We start from the raw sequence: 23,942 nt of genomic DNA, 5'->3' as shown, positions 1-23,942 counted from the left end.
TGTCAACAGTATCTTGTCCTAAATAAAGCAGCCGCTGGAGATTTTACTCAGTTTTTGTAACATTTATTAGAACGATTTATACGGTTCTCCCCCAGAGGACGGTCTCTCGTGCTATAATGCATAATGCATGCTCAAACTCACACCACTCTTCCCTCCATATAAAGATGAGAATATAAATGAATGGCTATAAGAATAAATCTAGTGAATAAGTGCTGATAATGTTAGGAAAGAAAAACTTGACTTTCTCATGGAGGACACTTTGCCCTCCCCCATAAGCGGCAGCTTCTCCTCTGACAGTCCATCACCAGAGGTGGACACGGTATGCAAACGGGCTGCGAACACATACCCTCTGCAGGATTCATGGCTGTGTTCACACGGCTCACGCAAGGTTATCACATGTGATGAGAATCCATCTCGCCGGCTGTCCTTGGAGTCTTCCTGCTGTGGCTTCGGGGCAGGAAAAGAGCAAAGCATTAGCCCTGGCCCCTCTGAGAGGTGTTCCAGTCAGCGCCCCCCCCCCCCCCCTTCCTCTACAGGGATGGAATAGATCAACCTGAAGGTGACAGGGAGTGGAGGCGGTTCACAGCCCGCCTCAAATCTGGATAAGAGGCCGGAGGACACTGGATCAAACAGTGTGTGTCACAGCCATGCACTACCACCCACCATTGATGATCTGTGTCACCCCATGGGAGTCACACACACACACACACACACACACACACACACACACACACACACACACACAGACACACACACAATCGCTAAGGATCTGTTGGCTCTGATTGGAAGCAGAAGCAGTGCATACATCACTGATATTAATTAGAGTTCCAGTTTAACGCTGTAAAGAACGTGAAGGCGCCTCAAATTGAAAGACATATTGGAGTCAGTCCAGAGGGTGTAGCAGCGTGAAACGGCTGCATCAATACTGTGTGTGTGTGTGTGTGTGTGTGTGTGTGTGTGTGTGTGTGTGTGTGTGTGTGTGTGTGTGTGTGTGTGTGTGTGTGTGTGTGTGTGTGTGTGTGTGTGTGTGTGTGTGTGTGTGTGTGTGTGTGTGTAGGTCACACCGAGATGAAGAGCGAGGAGGAAAGAATGATGACTTCTCATCTCAGGGGACAAACCGTTGAGGGTTAAAACAAGCACACACAACCTCATGCTAACACACACATATAGCATCTACTCTAACATGCAGCAGGAAGTCAGTTTTCACCCTGATAGTCCTGAAAAAAATTTTTATATATAAAATATATACAGCGGTAGAACATGTATATATACTGTATATATGCATCTGATTGGACGCCGTCCAGCCCACCCTGACCCACCACCAGGAAGTAGATCTGTTCCACCAGCAGCAACACGGAGGTGAGTGTCTGTTTATCGGCTGATAAACTTTTGTTCTCAGCATAAATTTCTGTCTCTGTCTTAGAGGTCCCAAATGTTTTGGCTCCAATCCATGAGCCACATATTCGTGCAGGAAAGGTAGTGTGGAAATGTTGTTCTTTTCTTCACGTTTAAAAAAAATGGAGAATGTCTGAGGAAGCAGTTAAATTTGAGCTCCTCCTGTTTCTTTTACAAGTGATTGTTAAAACAGCGGACTAACACAATAACACCCACTGCATCCTAGACATGCTGAGACACAATGAAACCATTGAGGTAAAAGCAAAGGCTGAGTAGTTTTAAAGGACCTTCATCAGACATTGCTCACCTGTGCTCAATGTGTGTGTCCTCCTCATCGTCACTCCCTCCTCTGCCCACCCTCTCCTCCTCCTGATTGGTCACATTTCACCCACAAACCACTAATGAATTCTGATTGGTCAGTTAAGGTTAAAAAACATTTCCCCATACACTTTTAGTTTTATGGCCTCACGAGTTCATTTTAACAACCCCAAAGTTCTGAGTGGGTTGTCTTTGGTGCGTAACGCCGCCAAGAGAATTTATGAATATGTCACCTGTAGTCTGTCTCTGATTGGCTGAGCAAGATAATGACGTTACTCACACAGCCCCTCAGAGACAGAACTTTAGCAACGTAACAAATAGAGTCGTCATACTGAGCCTATCAGAAGCAGAGTCCAGCCGGACCGCATGACCGTAATGATAAATGGGACTTGGGGACTCTACCTACAAATAGGTCAAAGTTTTGATCTACTCTCTGTTGATCTATGATCAGCTGTACAGTTTACTCTGTTTTGTTCACTCTCCTTGAGCTTTGATCAACGGATCTTTGTTACGTCATACACCCTGTGATTTGATCTGCGGCTTCTTTTTTTTTACAGGCGTATCCACTAACTAACTAACTAACTAACTAACTAACTTACGGAGCAATTATAATATCGATTTTTGTTTTTATATTACTGTATTGTGGGTGTGGCTTTGAAACATTTTAGGATATTAAGGGAAGTGCTCCTCATAACAATGACTGCATCTCTGGGTTTGCACAGATGCAGTCGGGAACTTTGTACCACCAAACCTCGTCTGCTGAACATTACGACAAATTCTACGGACACACAACCGATTCATAACAAAGAACCGGCTCCACAATAAAAAAAAAATCATAAATAAAATCATGATTAATGATTTTATGATGACGTTTAGGAGCTCTTAAAGTACTGGTGCTAAACCTCTGGCCTTATCTTTTCTAACCACCTGAGTTCTACAGGCGTGGCGACGACGGCTCACCAACCGGCAGAAATCTGTCACCTTTCAGCAAAAGTTATCACCGGATTTACAAAACCAATCGGCAAAACTAACTAAAGTCGAATAATCTCTTGACTTTGGTGCATAACGTAATTTATTTCATATCTATGTAAATAACCTTTTATAACTTGTCAGTAAGGTTTAGTCTAATCATAACACAGCAATAAAAAATAGATTAAAAATCTAACACTATGCTGTAATATACTGTATGTTGATTGTGTGTTTCTTAATGATAGCGTGAGCACGTTGTGCTGATCAGCCTGAACAGATTTAATCTGCTGTGATTAAAAAAATGAAGCAGGTTGACAGAATGAGAAAGAAAGATGATGATGATGATGATGATGATGATGATGATGATGATGATGATGATGATGATGATGATGATGATGATGATCAACAATACAATTTCTTCTAAAACCATTTTTGGGGTTTGTAGAATCACAAATATGAACTCTGTGACTCACTGAAAACGGGGGGGGGAAAAAACATTTTATTCTATTTATAAGATTATTTCTCAATCTCTTTGAGCCACATTCGCTGTTTCCTCCACGGCGACATGAGACTGAGAGCGCCTGTGGAGGGGTGTGAAATATGTGGATGCAGGGTTGGGTTTATGTTGGGGAGGGGGGGGTACATATTGAGAGCCAGAAGAGCTGGAGGAGCAGATGTGAGGAGCGCACGGCAGGAACCAGACCTACTGGGATAATTAGCTGCGGATATATGAACGGGAATAACCGGATTATGGGGATTTGAGGGGGGGGGGAGTTTGTGTCACACAAGGAGAAGGGTTAAGTTAGGTGTCCTCACTCCTTCGGCTGCCGTGATGGGGATCGACCGTCGGAGGAGAGCGTCGCTGGCTCTCACCTTGAACTTCCTGGCGTTGTTCCTGGCCGTGTCGGCTCTGTCCACCAGCTACTGGTGCGAGGGGACGCGCAAAGTGGTGAAGCCGTTCTGCACCGGGCCGGTCACCTCCAGGCAGGCGTTCTGCATCATGTTCAACAGCTCCAGCATCAACAACACCAAGCTGGTGCAGTACATCTGGGAGACCGGGGAGGATAAGTACGTGATGAGGAAGTTTCACACCGGCATCTGGTTCTCCTGCGAGCAACACATCAACATGACCGGTGAGTTTCGCCCGGAGACGCGCCGGGACGATGCCGGGGAGCGGAGCGCAGCGCCCGGGGGGGATCCGCGCGCAGAAGGGGCGCCAACGGAGAGACGCGGAGATCCGAGGAAGAAATCGCGCGTAAAAATATGTAATCCTTCTTACCGCTGAGTGGATCTGGGGGTTAATCTCAGCAAATAATTTTAAAGTCAGATTAAAAATATCATCAGAAGCGAATAATCCCGAATTTGAACACTTCGTTGTTGACAGTTAAAGCAGGTGTTTTACAGTCGGATAACAGAGGTTATAGGGTTTTTTTAATTGTGTCGTGATCTTTAAATATTCAAAAACCTTCAAAATATAAGAAAGGTGACTTTTTTTCCCTTTTGAGAAGCAGAAAAACAATGTGGTGATTTGGCTCAACCGTATTTAAACCGGATCCTGATTAACCTCCAATTAGTTGGTGGATTTTTTTTTTTTTTAAAGTCACGCAACAACATTTGCTGTGTGTGAACACTCACACCCACTCCAACTGTGGATGCAGAAGACTCCACAGCATCGTTGACCTCCAGCTGCCAGTGAAATCCCTCTGGATGTCTGGTCGCTGCTACAAACCGGATTAGAGACACCACATTCTGATGTGGTGGGAACACAAACTGGATCAAATAACGTGGAGACCTAAAATCACAGGTTTCTCTTTGTCACGCAAAATGAGACGGACTGTAGATGAAATCACTCAAGCGTTAATCCTGTTTCTGAGTGGAAATGAAATGATCAAATTCTGATGTTTTTCAGGTGAAAAATGCAGAAGCTTCCTTTATGTTGCACCTTCAAATGAAAGAGGTAAGCACATGATTAAAGCAGTCTTCGTGAACTCATGCACAACCATGTCACTGGTGCAAACGGATGTCAACGCAAATAGACTTTCAGTACAGTCCAGTCAGAAGGAAAGGCCAGGAAAGTTCTAGGAAAGCAAGCCTTTATGACATGTTTGTCTCTCCCAACAATGTCGATAAGATGTTCAGTTGGGTTCATTTTTACTGGTAGGGTTGGACACTGTTAGAAAAGGCTCTTAACCATCATCCTACCTACATTACAGCTCCTTAAAGATCAGCCCCTATCAGTATTCTCTAACATGCACAGATATCCATCCTCGAGCTATCTACTTCATGATTTATGAGTTTGCTTGTGAGAAATTAGGGGAAATGTCTCAGAAAAGCTGAAGACATTGTTCAAATTTATCTCACATGTTCCTTTCATGTCATAGCGTCAAGATGTGACTCATCAGCTTTGATTTATGGGCGATGCACCACATTCCTGTGTACAACAGAACATGTTTTCCAACTGCGGTGAACTAATACCAGCAGCAATGTTTCAGAGCTCGTCTCTCAGCATCCAGAGATTCAGTCATTGCTTTTTTTCATTGAAGTCTTGTGTGCAGTTTGAGTTGGGCAGTCACCCTTCATTTTAATGAGCAATAAAAAAAGCTTAAAAGACCGACATCAGGTCGATTTAGCTCCCGTTACCACTGACGTATCTGTGGGAACTCGGGTTTTTTGACCAGATCGTCAAATCAAAAAGAGAAGGGAGTGACAAAGATGAGCAAGAATTGACAGAATGTACTTGTATGGCTCAGGTTTCCCAATAATAATAAGTCACATTGACTGACAGAACCAGATTCTTCTTGTGAACACACTTAAAAAAGGCACCCATTGATGTGCACCATTTTTCCACAGGTTGTTATAAATCATTCCAAACAGCCCGTGGGGTGTTGACTGTTTAAACCTGCTGTCTCATCTGTTAGCAAGGCTACAAGAAGAAACAGTCATTTCCTCCCTCAGGTAGTCTCAGAATGATAAATCTTCACCTCGAACTGTCAAAAAGTCAGCCTCCATAAATCGACGTTCTTAATCAGTTTATATAATCTATCTAACAACGGTTTCTAACAGCCACAACAATGAACCAGAGTATTTACTGGGTTCCTCTGGGACGTGGAGCTCAAGGGTTTCCCCAAAATTCATGTCAAAAACCTGCTAAAGAAAAGAAACATCTAGCATGACGTGAGGCATCCTGAACCAAGTGGAATAATTGGTCAAAAAACATATTTATGTAAAAAATTACCAACAGGCTGGTGCCAGAAGAAACTGGTTCACGGGCTTCTAATGTCTTAAGAAGGATTTAAATATGAACGCACACACAGTCCTTTCTAAATACTCAAACACATTCCTGATTGTTAATAATATTTATTAGTACATTTACATACATTACATTTTTAGAATACAATTACATCAACATTTGGGTGTTTAACACGTCCACTTTGGAGTCACTCAGTGGTTAATGTTGTGCTCTACCGCCTGCTGGCATCATTGTGATTAAATTATAAGACGCATCAAAGCAGAACGAGAGGAAATCCTAATTGAGGCCAGTGTTAAAACATTTTCTTTAATCATTTCATCTCTCCTACTATAAATTTATTTAAAGGGTTGGGGGTTTTTTTACTCATGTGAGGGATTGAATTTATGGCAAGTAAAAAATACTTAGCTCTTAGCTGAGGGATCTAACTATTCATAATTCATGCAGGGGTTATTTGAAGTTACAGAAATGCTACTTTAGTCCATCTTGTGATGAATCCGTCCTACAAACTGTATCCGTCTGAGACGTCACACGCAGCCGTCCGACATCAGGAGGTTCACAACCTGTTAAAACCAATTATGTAATAAAAAGTCCTGAACCGATAATATAATAACTTTTGGCCCATAATATAATAATTTATTACGAACCCTAACCCCTAACCCTAAGTATTACATCAGTAGCTAAGAGTTGTTACGTTACTTTCAGGACTTCTATCACATTATCCATTATTATTCCATTATTGGATTCTTCACAGCCTTTGGTATAAAACTGTCCTCTGACTGAAGGTGAACGATATGGGTAACAGGGTCAGTGTTGTGCCATTCACTTCTCATCCTCCTCCACTTCCTTCTTAATTTCCTGCCCCTATCCTATCTCTCCTATCTTCCTTTTTCTCTCCCAACCCCCCCGTATCTCTTCTCTCTCCATTCCTATCACCACAACCACTCCACCATCTACTCCACTCTCGCTCGCCCTCGATCCCACAGCATGAATACATATTTCTGCTTCCTCTCTGGGATCATTCTATTCTAATCAAATCTCTTTCTAGGGGTGCTGTGGCTGTGCATTGTTGCGGAGTGCCTGTACATCCTCCTGTTGTCCACCGGGGGCATCCTCATGTCCATAGAGGTGTGTCATTTTGGCAATGTCATCGATGGCCTGAAGCTCAACGCCTTTGCCGCCATTTTTACCGTGCTCTCAGGTGAGTAGGACCACAATGCATTTAGCTATGGCATCCAACCTCCAAATGCACCACTGCTGCTGATAAGGTTAAATTCCACTGGAAGGTTGAAGCCAGCGTGATGGGTTTCCTAGCTTCCACACAGGAAAGTGTTAATTATCTTACTAGCTAAGAGGTGATTTTTGTCAAGAATTACAGGAATGAGATGTTAAAATATCTTCAGAAATATTCAACTTGAGTGAATCTGACACAGTATGCGCTTCATTACACTGGTATAGTCTGATATTATGTAAGAGCCATTCATTTCCTGTTAGACCTAAACAACAGTTGAGTACTCAGTTGATTCCGTGCCGACGTTCCCGACATCCAACCAATCACTTATCCAGGGCAGTCGTGGCTTCTCAGCCCCCGAGAGGAGATCCAGCTGTTTGACAGTCTGGTTCTCTCTCTCTCTCTCTCTCTCTCTCTCTCTCTCTCTCTCCCTCTCTCTCTCTCTCTCTCTCTCTTTCTCTCTCTCGACAGAAGATTTAACAATGACCTTCCTTCTAATCCACTCTGTGAATCGTATCCCAGCGCCCGTCTGTGGGCAGTGAATCAGCAGTAACAGACACCGTGTTCCACATTTTAGTGGCAGGCAGGTAAGATACAGGATTCTTCAACACCCAGACCTTCACAGATTCTCGTGAAGGTCTGGTGTTGAAGAACTGTAGACCCTATGTGGACACAGTTAGAGCATGTTTTGTCATGTCTTCATGCCAGGCAGATTGAACAGAATACAATAACCTGAAGTCTTGGATTCATAGAATCTATAACACGTCGTCTGCCGCCTGTCTTTTTTTTTTTTGTTAGCTTAAGGAAGGTTCATAACTGAGTGTCCTCTGTTATATTAGTAGCAGCCATAATAAGAGCTGGTTGACACCTTTATGTCCTCGGTGACATTGCTTCAGTCTTGGCTTTCACACACACCCCCTGCACTAGAGCATCCTTTATGAGAAGCATAGAGAGAATGGCGTCCCACAAAGTAAAATTTAAATGAACGCAACCACAGCGCTGGATCAATGTGTCACATTGAGCGCTTTTTGTCAGTATAATCAGGTCAATAGTTCAAGGAGTTAGTTTCAAATATTCAAGTGAGAAAACTGAAACTGTGATAAATAAAATCCAATTGGCGTTGAGATTGCCCATGAATGTCACCGTTATGGTCCTGCAGACATTCTAATGTCTGAACAGGTAGCAAAGCTCCTCTGCAATGCCTTCATTTGTTCTTATTGAACAATAAAACAGCGTAACAAGACGGTTTTAGTGTGATACTCAATAGTGAGCTGGGATCTAATGAGCAGATGAAACATGACAGCGTCAGGATCCAGGGTGATGTCTAACATCTGCATCAAACATCGCTTTATACGTATGTGGTTAACGTAATCAAAAAACGATTCTTCTTCCCCATGATGATGGTCAACCATCGTTTGGTTAGAGGATGAGGAGCTCCTATTGGTCTGTCGCCCAAATTTCAACTTCTTTTCAGTTTCCCAATTAAAAGGCAGCTCTACGGCTAAACGGGGATGTTGATCTGCCCTGGAAACAAAACCAGCCACCAGAAAGAGCCAAAGAATTGTAACCATGGAAACTAAAAAAAGAAAAACACTAATATTTCTGAAGGCAAAACTTGTTTTGTGAAGAAAGATGTGTAAAAAACATGAAAGACTTTCTGTTATGCTCGAGAAACGCACCATCCCTCCGTCCCCTCCTCACGCAGAAACTTCTTCCCAGCTTTTGACCGACTGAGTTCTTCCTTTCAGTTCAAGGTTGAAACTGTTTGTTTGGATGGCGCGGTGGGTAGCGTTCCCACCTCAAAGCAAGAAATTCTTGGGTTCAAAGCCTCCTGAGGTCCTGGCTAGCTCGTCTGACTGCTAAAATAGCCGGTTCTCCACAGTGTAAGGCACTTCCTGCTTACAGTCAGCTGGGATAGGTTCATCTAGTCTAGCATAGACGACTTCTGTCTGCATTAACAGATCTAAAGAGCGTCTCTGCAGAAGAATGAGCCATTTACACTCTGCTAAGAGTCAGACAGCATATTGATTAGTTCTGATTCTGTTAGTCTGACCGATGCTTTGATTCCAGACTGTCATCTTAGCCCAGTTTGATCTGCAAAGCAAAGCAATAGGCCACGTACCCTCCCTGGCTGGATATGGCCCAGCCTTTGTAGGAATTAGTCTGTGTCTCATTAGCGCCTGAAGACGTTTATTTGTTTTTAATGCACAGCTGACATCCGCCCATTGAAATTCAGGAGACAATAATTAACGTGTTGTGTCAACAGAAACGAGAAGGAACTGAGTCCTTCTGAGTCGGTCTGTCATGCACCACCCTGACGTAATCAATACTCACAAGTTTACTCCAACCGTGTTCATCCACTGCTGAAAGTAGGTCGCACCAATACGCTCCAGGTTAAGAAATGTTCCTTCAGACCTAGTTTATTTCATTACCATTATACCATAATTACTAATATTCTATTGGTGGATCTACAGCCTGGTCAGTCAGTTAGTCAACGGTTGGTTGGTTGGTTGGTTGGTTGGTTGGTTGGTTGGTTGGTTGGTTGGTTGGTTGGTTGGTCGGTTGTACGGTTGGTCAGACGGGCCGTCGGTCGGTAGGTTGTTCGGTTGGTGGTTGGTTGTGGGATTACCCTAACAGTTACTAAACAAATTTCACAAAGAATTGTGAGATTTAGTATTTTTCAGATTTCAGATTTGTCTTATTTTTGGTTTGGTTTTGTGTGTGTGTGTTTTTGATAATTTCACAGAATTTCTTCAAAATATATTACAATATCAAGATCATTTAAAGAAAATTTTATTTTTGCATTATAATAATCCTTAAATTGAGTTTGTGATGTTTTTGTGTCCGTGGGGGGAAAAAAAATAGCGATCCAACCTCATCAAAAACACCAGAAAATATCTTCTCCCAAGGATCTAAATAGCTGAATAACTACAACAATGCCTGCTGACAAACCAAAGCAGGTATGCAGCAGGATTCAGGTGTGTGAGGTTAAACCACACACACACAATATCAGTCTCTGAGAGGAAAGGAGGAGGAGGAGGGAGATGAAGAACAACACGGGTATTAGTGTAAGTTATAGAGGAGCTGGGGTACCAATCCTGGATTGATTGAATTCTTTTGGAAACTCTCAGAGTAGACTTAGCATTAGAATTAGGTTATGAGGTTAAAAATGTTATGTATAATGTGTATAAAGAGACTTTAAAATGCTTTTATCTCTGTGTCACATATCGATCAGTGCAGGTAACACCCAATGAGGTTCATTGAACACAATGCACCTCAGTATATATTCACAGATATTAATGGATTAATATCAGAAGGTGTTGATGATTATTTTGTGGAAATAATAAGAAAAAATGAGAAAGAAAATGTAAAAACAAGAAAACATAAGCCAAAATATCACAAGGCTTTCTGTAATAAATTAAAATATTTTTTTAAAAATTGTGCCATGACCCTTACTTTTAGTTTGATAAAAACCTGTCCATTCTGGGGGTTTTTTACTTCCTGCCTGTGACCCAACACCCACCCCTCTCTGAAGCGTTTAGCGCTCAGCTCCTCCTGCCTGCAGGACAGGATATGAAAACGGCTGGAAAATGTTAGGGGTCAGGTGTATTTTGGTAGTTGGCAGAGGAAAAAATCATTACACACAGACAAAAAAAAAGAAAAGAATGGCTGACCTTGTTTCAGTCATGCGATGCCCATTTTTTCATTTCCAGATGACAGGCGTTGAACCCGGCAGCCTCTCCCTCGCTAACCGAAGGGTGTTTTTAGCCTCGCCCTGGTGTCGTTCTCGTTCAACGCCGTCTGCGTCTGTTATGTTTTATTCATACAAAACCCACCGCCTGGAGAAAGGAGATGTTGGTGTAAACCAGTCGAACACATACTGAGAGTAGATTTCATCCACGAGATAAAAGTTTAGCATCCGACCCAGAACATCACAGTTTTAACCCGGAGGTGAGCTGTAAAATGCCTGAATTAAGGAAGGCGATTAAAGGTTGTGTGTGTGTGTGTGTGTGTGTGTGTGTGTGTGTGTGTGTGTGTGTGTGTGTGTGTGTGTGTGTGTATTTTAGTGGCTTGTAGAAGGAGAAGGTCACGAGCTTCAGGGGTCTCGACCCCCTGTTGGGGGATTAGGAGTGAATTAAGATCAATTTACAGTGTAATTTAGATTATACAGTATGTCTTCCGTTCCGTTCCCTTTTTCATCAGCTTGATATCGATGCCCAGTCTTGAAACGACACCCTACGTCCATGGGCAGGTGGTAGGTTCAGAGAGAAGCTGGAGAGCCTTAGAATGAAGGAGGGAGGGGAAACTTTTGTGCATGCTTACGTAACTTTGGTCCTCTAGTTGAATTTCTAACAAATAAAATCTTCATTTCCTACTTCCTTCACGACTCCTTACCAGAAGGACGTCCTCTATTGGGTCAGAACAGCTCGTATGGTGACTCTAACGGCACCAGCCTTAAAGAACTCATCTTACCATAGAAGAATTCAGAATTAATGAGTATATTAGACAATGTTTGCATCCCCAGCTATCTCAACTCGCAATGGGAATCTGGTATTAATTCCAAAGCGCTGGGCTATAATTAGAATTAATTAAACCCTACATGAATGTGGCACCAACACAATGAAACAGAGAGAGAGAGTTTAACAACCTGAGACACATGTCAGGGGTTTCAAAGTGGATGGAAAGACACCAGATAACACCCGCTGACATGACAACACCTCAGGGCGGCCGTGGATCATCATCCAATCAGCAGCAAGTGTGAACAAGAGATGAAGAAAATATTGGAAGAAGTCGTCTCATCACGCATTTATTGATCTCCACGCTGTGTTCAAGTGTTGTTGATCTGATACAACAGAAAGACAAACTCACAGAGAAAGAGAAAGAGAGAGTCAGTTGTGTATTTCACTTCTATATAATGTTTGGAGTACAGTACAGAAAAAAAAGTGAATCAAGAGAGATTTGAATATGAACATTCTAAAGTGTTGCGGTTTTAAAATACAGTGTTGATGAGGAGGGAAACGCAACTGAGTCAGAGCGCCATCAGACTTGTGTTGGAGAATTGTGTGTATTGTGTTTATTTGCTCTCCTCTATTATGATCAGGATGGTTCATTTTGATGAACCATCCTGCCCTCTAGCGGTTGTTATCGGTACTGCAACATCCACTTACGACCCTGAAGCACGTCGTCTGGGTGATACAGCCGGATGGCGTCACCCATCTGTGTCCTTGGTGCACTAGTGCAATAAAAATAGACCTGGAATGACACTTGTTGACTTCATGTGTAATAATCTGACCTTGTGTGTGCAGGACATGCTTAATTTGCGGATGACAGAATGTGGCGAGGCTGTGATCTCAGATTGGTTGCCCCTTGTCCCGAAACAAAGCTTCCTGCCTGATGCATAACATTATGGTAAAATTGCGTGGGGTTATCTTTAGGAATAAACACGAGCGCTGACAAAGATGAGATGGAATTTAGGTGTTTGGCGCTGAAGCTGGTGCATCCTTGTTCAGTCCAGGGATTTGAGGGGCTTACATGATAATCGGATTGGTGTTTGTTTTGTTTTTTTTATTCTTATTTTTTATTTTATTGAGATGTCCAACATACGGAGAGGATTCAGACAAAATCTGGAACATATCTGTGGAAAAAAAAACGAAACAAAAGGGAAATAAATGACAGGGAGCAGAGGACACTGAGTGCATCACAAAGCCATCACACATTTAACAAATGTTTGCAGGTTTCTGGTCTGAAAGGAAGTCTGTTAGATTAAAAAAAATATTTATCAGCCAACTGAAACTGATTTAACATTATTCCAACTGTAGCAAATTATAGCAAAGACAATTTTGCAGTTATCTTGCAAATTGAACAGTCACTGTCTGAAATGAGACGTCTGCTGGTGTCTGCCGCTTTCAGAAATCAAGGACAATTCCTGCTAGAAATGTGGAGAATTCTGATTAATAAATTAGCCCACATTGTTTTAAACAGAGTACAAGAACAGTTAGTGGGCGATGATCAAACGGTTGGGCTTCGTTTCAATCTGATTCTTCTTTATCTCACAAACAAAAGCAGAGATTGAATGATTAACGCGTTCATCCCTCGCTGTATTCACAGCACCGGTTCCACGTGTTGGTTAGAAACAGATCTGTCTCTAATTCATGACTGAATAATTTAGATGGGCTACATTGTTGGGAATAAACTGCAAGATTATTTTTTCCTGATTCTATTAGAAGAAGCTTACGGAAACTCTCTTCATTACTTAAAATTAAGATTAAAAATCTACCTATTGGAAGGAACAGTCTTTTTCTTTTGGGAAATATTGATTTATTTAATATAAAGAATTATTTTCAAGTAACCATCTGTGAAGTTTAGAGGAAAACATTTTGAATTCAGACCTCATTTCAAACGTAAAGAGGAGCCTGAACGCAACACAACCTTTTTGTAAAAGGTCCCAAGATATATAGCTTTTGAATAAAGGCTTCCAAGCTTATTTATCCTTTAAGTAAAAGTTATTAAGATTATTAATTACAGGAATTTTAAATTAATAAATAAAGCTGATGAGCCATACAATGAAGTTATGGGAAAGAGTAGTGGAAGCTAGACTAAGGGCAGAAGTGAACATTTGTGAGCAGCAGTATGGTTTCATGCCAAAAAAGAGTACTACAGATGCAGTATTTGCTTTGAGGATGTGGGTAGAGAAGTACAGAGAAGGCCAGAGGGAGCTGCATTGTGTTTTTGTAGATCTGGAGAAAGCTGATGACAGGGTGCCCAGAGAGGAACTGTGGTATTGTATGAGGAAGTCTGGAGTGGCAGAGAAGTATGTTAGAGCGGTGCAGGACATGTATGAGGACTGTAAGACAGTGGTGATGTGTGCTGTAGGTGTGACAGAGGAGTTCATGGTGGAGGTGGGACTGCATCAGGGATCAGCTCTGAGCCCCTTCTTGTTGCTATGGTGATGGACAGGCTGACAGACGAGGTTAGACAGGAATCTCCATGGACTATGATGTTTGCAGATGACACTGTGATCTGTAGTGAGAGCAGGGAACAGGTGGAGGAGAAGCTAGAGAGGTGGAGGTTTGTCCTGGAAAGGACAGGAATGAAGGTTAGCCGCAGTAAGACAGAGTACATGTGTGTGAATGAGAGGGACCCAAGTGGAAGAGTGAGGTTACAGGGAGAAGAGATCAAGAAGGTGGAGGATTTTAAGTACTTAGGCTCAACAGTCCAGAGCAATGGAGAGTGTGGAAAAGAGGTGAAGAAGCGTGTCCAGGCAGGATGGAACGGGTGGAGGAAGGTGTCAGGTGTGATGTGTGATAGAAGAGTTTCAGCTAAAATGAAAGGAAAGGTGTACAAAACTGTGGTGAGACCAGCGATGTTGTTTGGTCTAGAGACAGTGGTTCTTAACCTTGGAGGTGCTGAACCCTACCGGTTTCATATGCTCACTCACCGAACCCTTCTTTAGTTAAAAAAATATTTATTTATTTTAAATATAAGACATAAGTATATGTTTTACTGGTGTATTTAATGAATTGTGCATTAATGTCACCTTTTTCAAAGAACAAAACCAAGACAGTGCATGAACTGACATGAAATGACCTACCTGTAAACCAGTGTGACTTCTGCTGTTGTTATAGACACCAGTTCAGATATGTGTGGCTTCACCTTGACAGGTGTTACTCTGATGTCATTTTCACAGCAAAGTCTGTTTCTATTGTTTTCCAGGCAGCTGAAGGAAGTGTTCCTTTATTTTTGCCAGTACCAGACTAGAGTTGCTCAACTTGACATTACAAATCATGCAGAACGCTGACTCCCATCACGTTCTGTTATACAGTTCATGTAAATTCAGGTTGCACATATTCGTCCGACCACTTTCTTTTTTTTTGTTCAAAATAGTTACTATGAATTAAAATATTAAGAAAGCAATCAGATGACGGACCATCATGACAGTAGAGGTAAGATCTTAAGCCCAAGTCTAAGTCTAATTACGTTTTGGTCGGGTTGGGCTTCAATGTCAGGTTGGGCTGGATTTTTTAAGCCCGATCCTGTCTACATGACAGGCATAAATCGACGACTGAGTGCGTAAAATCCCCTGTAGCACAGGTAGGCTAATCGATGTAGCGTCATGTGATCACCTACAGCCAGTGATGGCTAAGGGGGGCGTGTCATCACCAATTGACACGATGTGTCAAACGTACACAGTGATTTGTGGATGTTTGGCAAAAACACCCAACACATCGTGTCAGGTGTTTTGTCTTGACCTCCGTCTCCGCCGAACCCCTGAGACCGACTCACCGAACCCCTAGGGTTCAATCGAACCCAGGTTAAGAACCACTGGTCTAGAGACAGTGTCACTGAGGAAAAGACAGGAGACAGAGCTGGAGGTAGCAGAGATGAAGATGCTGAGGTTCTCTCTGGGAGTGACCAGGAAGGATAGGATCAGGAATGAGTACATCAGAGGGACAGCACATGTTAGAGGTTCTGGAGATAAAGTCAGAGAGGCCAGACTGAGATGGTTTGGACTTGTCCAGAGGAGAGATAGTGAATATATTGGTAGAAGGATGCTGAGTTTTGAACTGCCAGGCAGGAGGCCTAGAGGAAGACCAAAGAGGAGGTTTATGGATGTAGTGAAAGAGGACATGAAGGTAGTTGGTGTGAGAGAAGACGATGCAGAAGACAGGGTTAGATGGAGGACACTGATTGGCTGTGGCGACCCCTGAAGGGAAAAGCCGAAAGGAAAAGAAGAAGAAAAAAAATTTTCTTTGTTGAATTTTTAGTTAACAAAAACCCGTCTGCAGTAAAACAGCTTTAGAGCATTCTGAACAATCCCGCTGAAGACGATAGGGACTTGTTTGTTCATGATCAATAAGGTGTCAGCCAGCCTCAGGAATCCCCCCATCCCACAATGCTTTGAAAGGATGTTACACCGTTTTTAATGCTGAAATCTTAACTATATATAGCCTCTAAGACAAAAGTGAATGTGAATTTATGAGGCAGGTTCACAGTTTCAGATCAGTGAGAGGTAACACAATCCCTGAGTCGAACACTCACTGATATCATCTGGTAATGCAGGTACTTGAGTTCAGCCTAGAAGCTAGAAGCTTCAGTAAAGACTCCAGTTTGAAGTTGAAAATGAATGGTAGGATCTCTTTTGGGGTGATTTGTTTGAAGCACATTACTGTTAGTCAGAAAGGAGGCCGGAGATGATACGATTATTTCTGTAGAAGGAGGATTTCCTGTCTGAGTGGATTCAGCTGACGGAACACTGCCCCCCTGTGGTGACGGAGGTGAATAACATTGAATGTCCTCTGAGGAGGATGCCAGTGTTCCTCCCCTCTTCCATCTCACGTCTGTTGTTGTCTGTTGTCCAGGTCTGCTGGGAATGGTGGCCCACATGATGTTCACCACAGCCTTCCAGCTGACCGTCAGTCTGGGCCCAGAGGACTGGAAGCCTCAGACGTGGGACTACAGCTGGTCCTACATGTGAGTTCAGTGTGGATTGGACCAGATGGGGGAGGTGTTCACCCTTTGAAGGCTTTTTAATTAGATATGGTCGTCATTCGTTCAGTTTCCTGATTTATTTAGTCACTTCTCCTTCATGCTATTGCTTTTACATTTATCTCTTCTGACTCTTAGAATTGATTACAGTAGTTAGTTTATTGGCAGTCTTCCATCCCTCAAACTTATTTTGTGTGTTTTGCATATTTAAGTTTCTCCCTTTCTTTTTTGAGTTGTTGCAGATTAAATCAGTTCTTCCACTGACTTTCAGACCGAATTAGTTTCTGTGAGAGCGCCATCCTCGCCTGAACACACTGCTGATCTCTCTTTCCTCCAGTTTGGCGTGGAGCTCCTTCACGGCCTGCATGGCGTCTTCGGTCACCACCATCAACCGCTACACCAAAACCATCCTGGAGTTTAAGCACAAGCGCAGGAACATTGAGAAGAACCTGAAGATCAAGCAGAAGCTGCTGGAGCTGGACTCTCCGGAGCAGGTGTGGGACATGTACATCAGCTCGGTGCCCAGCACCGCCGAGGAGCTGCTGGATCTGTCGTCCAACGGCCGCAAACTGTCCAACACCTCCATCTTCCTGGACCTCAATGACCTGCCCGACCCGCAGGGGGAGGAGTACTGCTAGAGGAGCAGCAGCTCACCGTCACCTTCATTATGGGGCCGAATAATCACTGGAAACAAAAGGAGACCATTGGCTGAGCACATGACCTACTGCAATGAGGCTAGGAGCAGACAGTTCACCCATCTAACAACATAACTGTTCATTTGGAGGCATATTCCAGCTGCTTTTTAAATGTCAGTCCTACATCAACTTTATTTATTACAGGAGATGAACGTGTCGCAGCTCCAGCCTGACACAACTCCAACAGTCCTTTAATGTTTTCTATCGGAGCCAGCGGTAATAAATCACTTCTCTAACCAGTGTAGGTCATTCCATGGGCTGAAGCAGTTACAACCTAAACCTATGCATAAGTATTCAAGCAGACATCTGTTTTAATCCGCAAATCTTTCAGCATATTTCAAAGTCAAGCAACAAAATCTAGTTCTCAACTTGTTGCTCCGACCTGACGTCTCTTTACTCTTGTCGTTATTTAAATCTCTGGGGGTTTTGGGGTGGAAGTAGTTGTTTTGCTTTTGGAATGGTGTCCAGTGACCCTCAAGGATCCGTAATGGGATGCAGCAAAACAGGGAATAACTTATTTTCAGTATTTGGATCCACCTTATTTTGCCAATGCTCATTTATTTTGTGTTATCCTGCAGGAAAACCAACAAAGATAATTTAAACATGACATTTTTGGCCAGAACTTTATAATAACCTCTGACCCTAAGACAGTATGAATTACTCTAGTAAAAGATGGCGTGCAATTTCTGTAATAAAGCATTTAAATGACGGTAATCTGTGTAGTTTGACATGTTTGTATTTGGGAGCCACTGAGCTGACTCCTAAACAGGCTAAACAAGTCGACAATAAATGAGGACTTTCCACAGGCCACCACCACCAGCAGCCCATCAGATTATCTGTACATCCTGTCTGTAGTCCTCCAGCAGTAATCTCAGCTGTTTCCAGGAACTAAATGCTTAAATAATCCCTGTAACACCTTGAAGGTGCAGCGCTGAACTGCACCAACCGTCTGATCTCTGTATACAGTGGTGTCAGTAGGTTCTGCAGCAGACTTTAGTCTATGACGTGACTTTGTTTAACCCTGTGAGCCCAGAAGCATCACTGCAAAGATGGAGATCTGCGTAGAGGACCATCCACCATCACCACCTTTCCATTGTGAAGTAGCACAAAAGAACCCTGTCGAAACGTGCCTGCTGGATTTTATTTTTGAGGAAAAAATGTTTTAAAAAAACTCCTTGACCCACTGAGCTCCAGATCCACATTCCCCAACAGCAGCATGAATAAACTGCTTCTAATGTAATGCATACAGGATCCTGTAAATCGGGTTTTATTCTCACCATGGAAGGAGAGCTGACCTCAGGGCTGCTACGTGAAGGTGTGGAACACGAGGGTCACGTCGGTGGAGGAGGCCTGGAGACCGCGCTGAGTGCCTTGACTTGCAGCAGCATGCCTCCTATTCAGCAGCATGCACGCTCACGACGTTTAGCAGAGGCTGATGCTGTCCAGATTCAGATACATGCAGCTGTCACGTTGCCAAATCTCACCAACAGGAGGAGTGCCTCTCTTTTGGAGCTTTATGTGTACTATTTCCATGTTAATGTGGTACCTTTCTTATGTATTCACAGAACTGTGCTAAGAAAAAATAGATGTACAATACGTGTTTGTGTATTTTGTATATTTATTCAGTTTGAAAACAAATGTGTTGTTTAAAATCTTGTATTATTGGTTCAGATGAAATATTTCATCATCCTGAGTTACATCGTATGCTGAAGCATGGATTGCTGTCTTTGTGTATGTCTGACTTAACTTTAGTGGCACTTTTTGTGTAGTGTACTTCAGTTAGTTTTTCATTGGATGATTATTTGCAACTTAATGTATTGATATTATTAAATTTATATAAAAAGTTATTATTCAAAGGCAAACGAGGAGGGTGCATAATTAAAAAAATGAACACTTGGTTTTTACATGTTCTGAAATTCTTTCATTGTCCACTAGGTGGCAGTGTTGTCTCAAACACAAACAGCTACGTCTCCTATTTCACATCAAATCTCATATCTCATATATATATATATATATATATATATATATATATATATATATATATATATATATATATATACACATAATTTGAAATTATCAAATCACACACAAACACCCACACATACATATGGAATTGTCACAGTGTATTCTATTACCTAATTTTATGTAGTTTACCCTTATATGAGCCAAAAACATATCCAATTTCAGGGGTTTATTAAAATTTGTCATGCGCTTCATTTCAATCACATTATTCTAGGGGCCACCCGTCAAGCAGGCAGCAGAGTGTTTGAAGTAAACAGATTTACATTTGCAAGAAGCAATACCAGTAATGTTGTGTCCGCCGGTCAGGCTCAATGAGAGTTTTAACAGCAGACGATGAGGAAAAAGAAGAAAAGTGAGAAAGATCATCAGAAAAAATAGTTTTATTTTTAATGATTTCCAACTAGTGCAAAATACATGCAGGCCGAAAACAGACGACTGTGTGAACAAGTCATCTAAAACAATGAAAACCTGAATGCTTCTTGTGTCACATCCAGAGAACTAACTTCTGGTAGGTTGAGCTCCTCTTAGATGTTTCGGTTGTCCTGCTTTGGGTCCTTCACCCGTCTCACGGTTCACTCAGGCGATCCACAGTCTGACATGTAAGTGTGCTGAGAGGTGAGGAAGCAAAACATCCACACAAAGTTCCCCGACATTCCATTTATCCACATTCATTATTCAAGAATACAAAACCACTCAGTTAAATCCGAGCTCACATGAAGACTCTTTCGTTCGGCCCTCTGCTGCTTACCACTAAAAGATTCATCCCCCTTTTTCAGGAACAATGCTTAGACTATGATACTCAATATGTATGCATTGATTGCCGTTAAATTCTTAACTGTGACACTGAAGAACACACAGGAAGGAAAAGAAAGTTACGGTGATTCTGGAATGTGAAGCTATGCTCTGTTTTTCGCATAATTTTGTTACTATGGCCTTAAACTATCGGGATTAGACAGCAGATTACACACAAGAAAAGACACACTTGTTGTTTTCACCGTTCCACATTTTATAGCTTCAATCATAGCAACCGCAGTCACATGACCATCTTATTAAACTTGATTAACTGCCTGGGGTAGGAAAGGGTGGCCTACCAAGCAGAACAGTAAAATAATAATTCAATTACAGTATTTTCCGCACTATAAGGCACACCTAAAAACCTTTGATTTTCTCAAAAACCAACAGTGCGCTTTATAATCCAGTGCACCTAATATATTAAAACAGTTTTAGAATAGGCCATTCATTGAAGGTGCACCTTATAGTGCAGAAAATACTCTGGCCTTTCTTATTTATTATGTATCATAGGAATGCTGACGGGACATTAGGAAGCAAGAGGTTGTCATAGAAACATCATTGTGCGGCCCAGAACCATAACGTGATGGACGTTGATGCATGTTGACGTGTAGGTTCAGCCATCCAGGGCGAGGTATGTCAAGAAGAACAAAAAAGAATCAACTGGAGTGGCTTCAGGGTGGTTGAAGACATTTCACCGCTAATCCAAGAGTCTTCTTCAGTCCTGATTGGTAGAGAGTCCAGATACTTCTACTCCTGTTGGAGTAGAAAACAACAAACTACCAAAGCCACCAAGACAATAAGTCAGTAACAACTCCTAGACAGACTTGAGAGCTTCTTGGATGAGAGGTGAAACATCTCTAACCAACTTAAAGTCCAGTTGACTCATATTTGCTCTTCTTGATTTGGTCTCTCTTTGAGGTTACTGTTACTATCAGTAACACTATATGTTGACCAATCCCCATTTACACACATCACTCAAGGTTACTCTTGGGGAAACCTTGGGGAAGTACCTAATCTGAAGCCGGAGTCCTGTGGTCATTCCTACAAAAAAGTTCAAAACCCCTTTTGATGGATAAAATAATACTGCCGTCTTTCAAACGTGAGAACGAGACTACTGATTGGTTGACGTGTATGTATATAACGTCCATCTGCTGGTCAGAAGGGGACGATTGACTCCATTCTCTGAATCCTTTGCATCTGTTTCAGTCAGATGGAAAAATCTGGCATCTACCCAAAACTGGTGCTTCACAAAGAAAAGCCTCTGTTTCCACACAATTAAAGGCTCACTGCCATCCAAAGTCCTGTCCCACCATGTGATAGAAGCGTTGGTTATGTGGCTTATAGAAATCCCTCAGTGTCTGCATCACCTCGGGGTCGATGGAGGCGTGCGTCCTGCCTTTCGTCTTCCCCAGGCAGTGAGGTTTGCTGCTCCCCTCTGGCTTCTTAAGGCAGGGGAAGCCTTTGGTCTTGTTGAAGTAGAAGTGCTTGTCTGTGACGATCCTCTGGAGGCCCAGGAAGTCCTGGACTTTGCCTAGCTCTCCGGCCGGATCGGAAATGAGTCTCTCGCCGCTGACCAGGTGGATCTGAGATTTGGGGAACCAGGCCAGCCAGCGCTCCAGGTGCTGGGCGTAGAGGCCGATCCAAAGGGGGCTCCACAGAGAGTCGATCTGACCTGAACACGAGACAGAAATACACAAAACTCATCATCAACATCTCATCATCACTGGTGTTCCAGGAATACGACATGAGGCCGTCCTGTTCAAGCTGGTTTGACGACTTGTAGGACATTACATAGTGGTATCAGGTAAATCTGGATATGAAATACATTCATAGTGTCTGTTTGAGTTTTGTTTTTGGTTGAGTTGGGTTCTAAACCAAAAAGGATCAAACCCAGAGGAGTCAGAGGAAGGCAATGGCAGGTTTTATTTTGTCTGTGCTATAGCAACTACTAGAAAGTCAGAGAGTGAGGGAGGGAATCCAAAAAGCGATTGAAGGTGTTGTTCCTGAAATTTTACAAAGCATTCCTCCCTGATTCACATCAGAAAATACAGAATGTGTGGCTGCAAGACACGGAAAACAAAAGTCCTGTGATCACATGATGACAGGAAGTCTCTTTTCTTTTTTATCAGACTTACAGACATTGTATTTTGAAGATCTACTCTGCACCTTCTCCCTCACTGAAAGTCCTGTAATAAATGAATGCAAATGAGATCCCTTTCCTGAGCTGGTGCCCAGAGACACACCCTGATCGCTCGTCTCCTTGCTTGTAAATCTGTTTTTGTTTTTGGGTTTTGCTGTTTGTGCTGATGTTATTCTGATTTTCTGTGATGCTTGTGCTCAGCGAAGACAAAAAAACAAAAGCAGTTTCCAGTATTTAAAGTTCTAGGATGGAGCGTCCACCTGACTCTGACATCAGGATCGGTACCTGAGCTTCGGTTCTTGAAGACGAGGCTCTCAAAGGGGGGGATGTCGGGGGTCTTGGAGATGATTTGTGTGTAGTCGGATATGGCTCTGGTCACGGGGTCCCTGATGACTACGATTAGCTTCACGTCCCGCGACATAGCGTGCACTCGTGCTGGTGTTTCCACGGTAACAAAGTATCGTGGCGTTTTCTCCATAACTATTTGACCGTCCAAGGCTTTGGGCATCATACTCCTGGAAGGAAAAAGACAAAGACAAGAACTGCAATCAGCTGTATTTCATTTTTTTAATCAGAATCCGTTTCTAGAGTCACTGATTCATCCCACATCAGGGCTGATCAATTGTTTTGATCAGAGTATTTCTAATACGCTTTCACTGATCTACTAATAATTTGATTGAAAATGTTCTAGATGGACTGTGTTTCATTCCTAAATAACTTCTCCATCGTTACCCTGAACATATAAGATGTAGATCAGGCTGCATCGACACAGGAGTCGGTCTCTGAGTGATTCTGGCCCCGCTCACCTCTACCTCCACACCAGAAACACAGCAGATGGGACTCATTTAGAGATAAATGGCTCCGGAGAGCCCACAGGGACCACAGGGGGGGGGCGTAGGGACATCTGCTAACACACCTGCCACACACCTGACCGCCTGAACAAACACACAACGTTAGCCTCAGACCTCAGCCCACAGCAGTGTGTTCAAACTAATGACTGGACCTGATTCTTGTGGTGCAGTTATGGTCTATATTACCTCAGATCAAGCTTTACAATGTTTTTCATGCACATTTTATTCATCTTAATCACTGGTGTATTTTAGCTGTGTGATAATAAAATTGAGCTATGTGGTATAAATTAATTGTTTTTCAATATTTTAGATAAAAAATATAAAACATGCAAATTGAAGACATTAATCTTATCTTAGATGTATTTTTAGTAAAAAACCACGATTCAGTGTCAGGAATGAGGGGATCCCTCCAATACCAGACTTTGATTCAAAAAACTGATGAAACTCTAAACTTTTAAAATAAATAAAATATGGGATATATAAAGCAACTGAGATGTAATTCTTTTATGCAATTTTCTGCTGTTGTTCAGCTGCTTATCCAGCAGGTCATCGGTCCTCTGGAGCCTGTATTTTCATCTTAATTCTAAAATGAATGAGCATTTTTCTCCTCATTTCCTCCACTTTCTCCATAAATGTATGCATTCTGAGGTGACCTTGTTCATTACATTGTCTCTTATTTTAATGATACATCAAAAAACTAATACAGTCAATACAATGTTTGCAGGGAGTCGCTAATAAAAGGCCGAGCACCAGAGGGCTCCATGACCGAGACACGATGCTCCGACCGTCCTCGGGT

The 23,942-nt window shown here is 42.4% G+C and overlaps 2 protein-coding genes across 2 annotated transcripts in view; one reads left to right on the top strand and one right to left on the bottom strand.

Moving 5' to 3' along the window:
- The first annotated feature begins 3,461 nt into the window (after positions 1-3,461).
- On the top strand, positions 3,462-19,166 carry gsg1l2b (gsg1-like 2b). The gene is made up of 5 exons (XM_068305722.1): positions 3,462-3,815; positions 4,592-4,639; positions 6,978-7,130; positions 16,520-16,631; positions 16,984-19,166. Exons 1-5 carry the CDS (start codon positions 3,515-3,517, stop codon positions 17,282-17,284), a joined length of 915 nt encoding a protein of 304 aa, XP_068161823.1. The 5' UTR covers positions 3,462-3,514; the 3' UTR covers positions 17,285-19,166.
- Positions 19,167-19,746: 580 nt separating this feature from the next.
- Positions 19,747-23,942, bottom strand: part of hs3st3l (heparan sulfate (glucosamine) 3-O-sulfotransferase 3-like) — an 11,882-nt gene continuing 7,686 nt past the window's right edge. Inside the window, exons 2-3 of the mRNA XM_068305437.1 lie at positions 22,581-22,810; positions 19,747-21,827 (exon numbers count right to left, since the gene is read on the bottom strand). Coding sequence (XP_068161538.1) covers positions 21,439-21,827; positions 22,581-22,810 — 619 coding nt within the window. The 3' untranslated portion in view covers positions 19,747-21,438. The remainder of the gene's footprint in view (positions 21,828-22,580; positions 22,811-23,942) is intronic.

Source organism: Antennarius striatus, chromosome 21 (assembly GCF_040054535.1).
Source record: "Antennarius striatus isolate MH-2024 chromosome 21, ASM4005453v1, whole genome shotgun sequence".
Classification (NCBI taxonomy): Eukaryota; Metazoa; Chordata; class Actinopteri; order Lophiiformes; family Antennariidae; genus Antennarius; species Antennarius striatus.
The sequence above is the reverse complement of the archived record's forward strand: the minus strand, read 5'-3'. Positions and strand labels throughout refer to the sequence as shown.

Bases quoted from the DNA above. Each gene is read 5' to 3' on its own strand.
- gsg1l2b (XM_068305722.1), top strand. From the start codon at position 3,515: ATGGGGATCGACCGTCGGAGGAGAGCGTCGCTGGCTCTCACCTTGAAC. The intron at 3,816-4,591 runs GTGAGTTTCGCC...GATGTTTTTCAG, and splicing joins GCAACACATCAACATGACCG to GTGAAAAATGCAGAAGCTTC. The intron at 4,640-6,977 runs GTAAGCACATGA...ATCTCTTTCTAG, and splicing joins TGCACCTTCAAATGAAAGAG to GGGTGCTGTGGCTGTGCATT.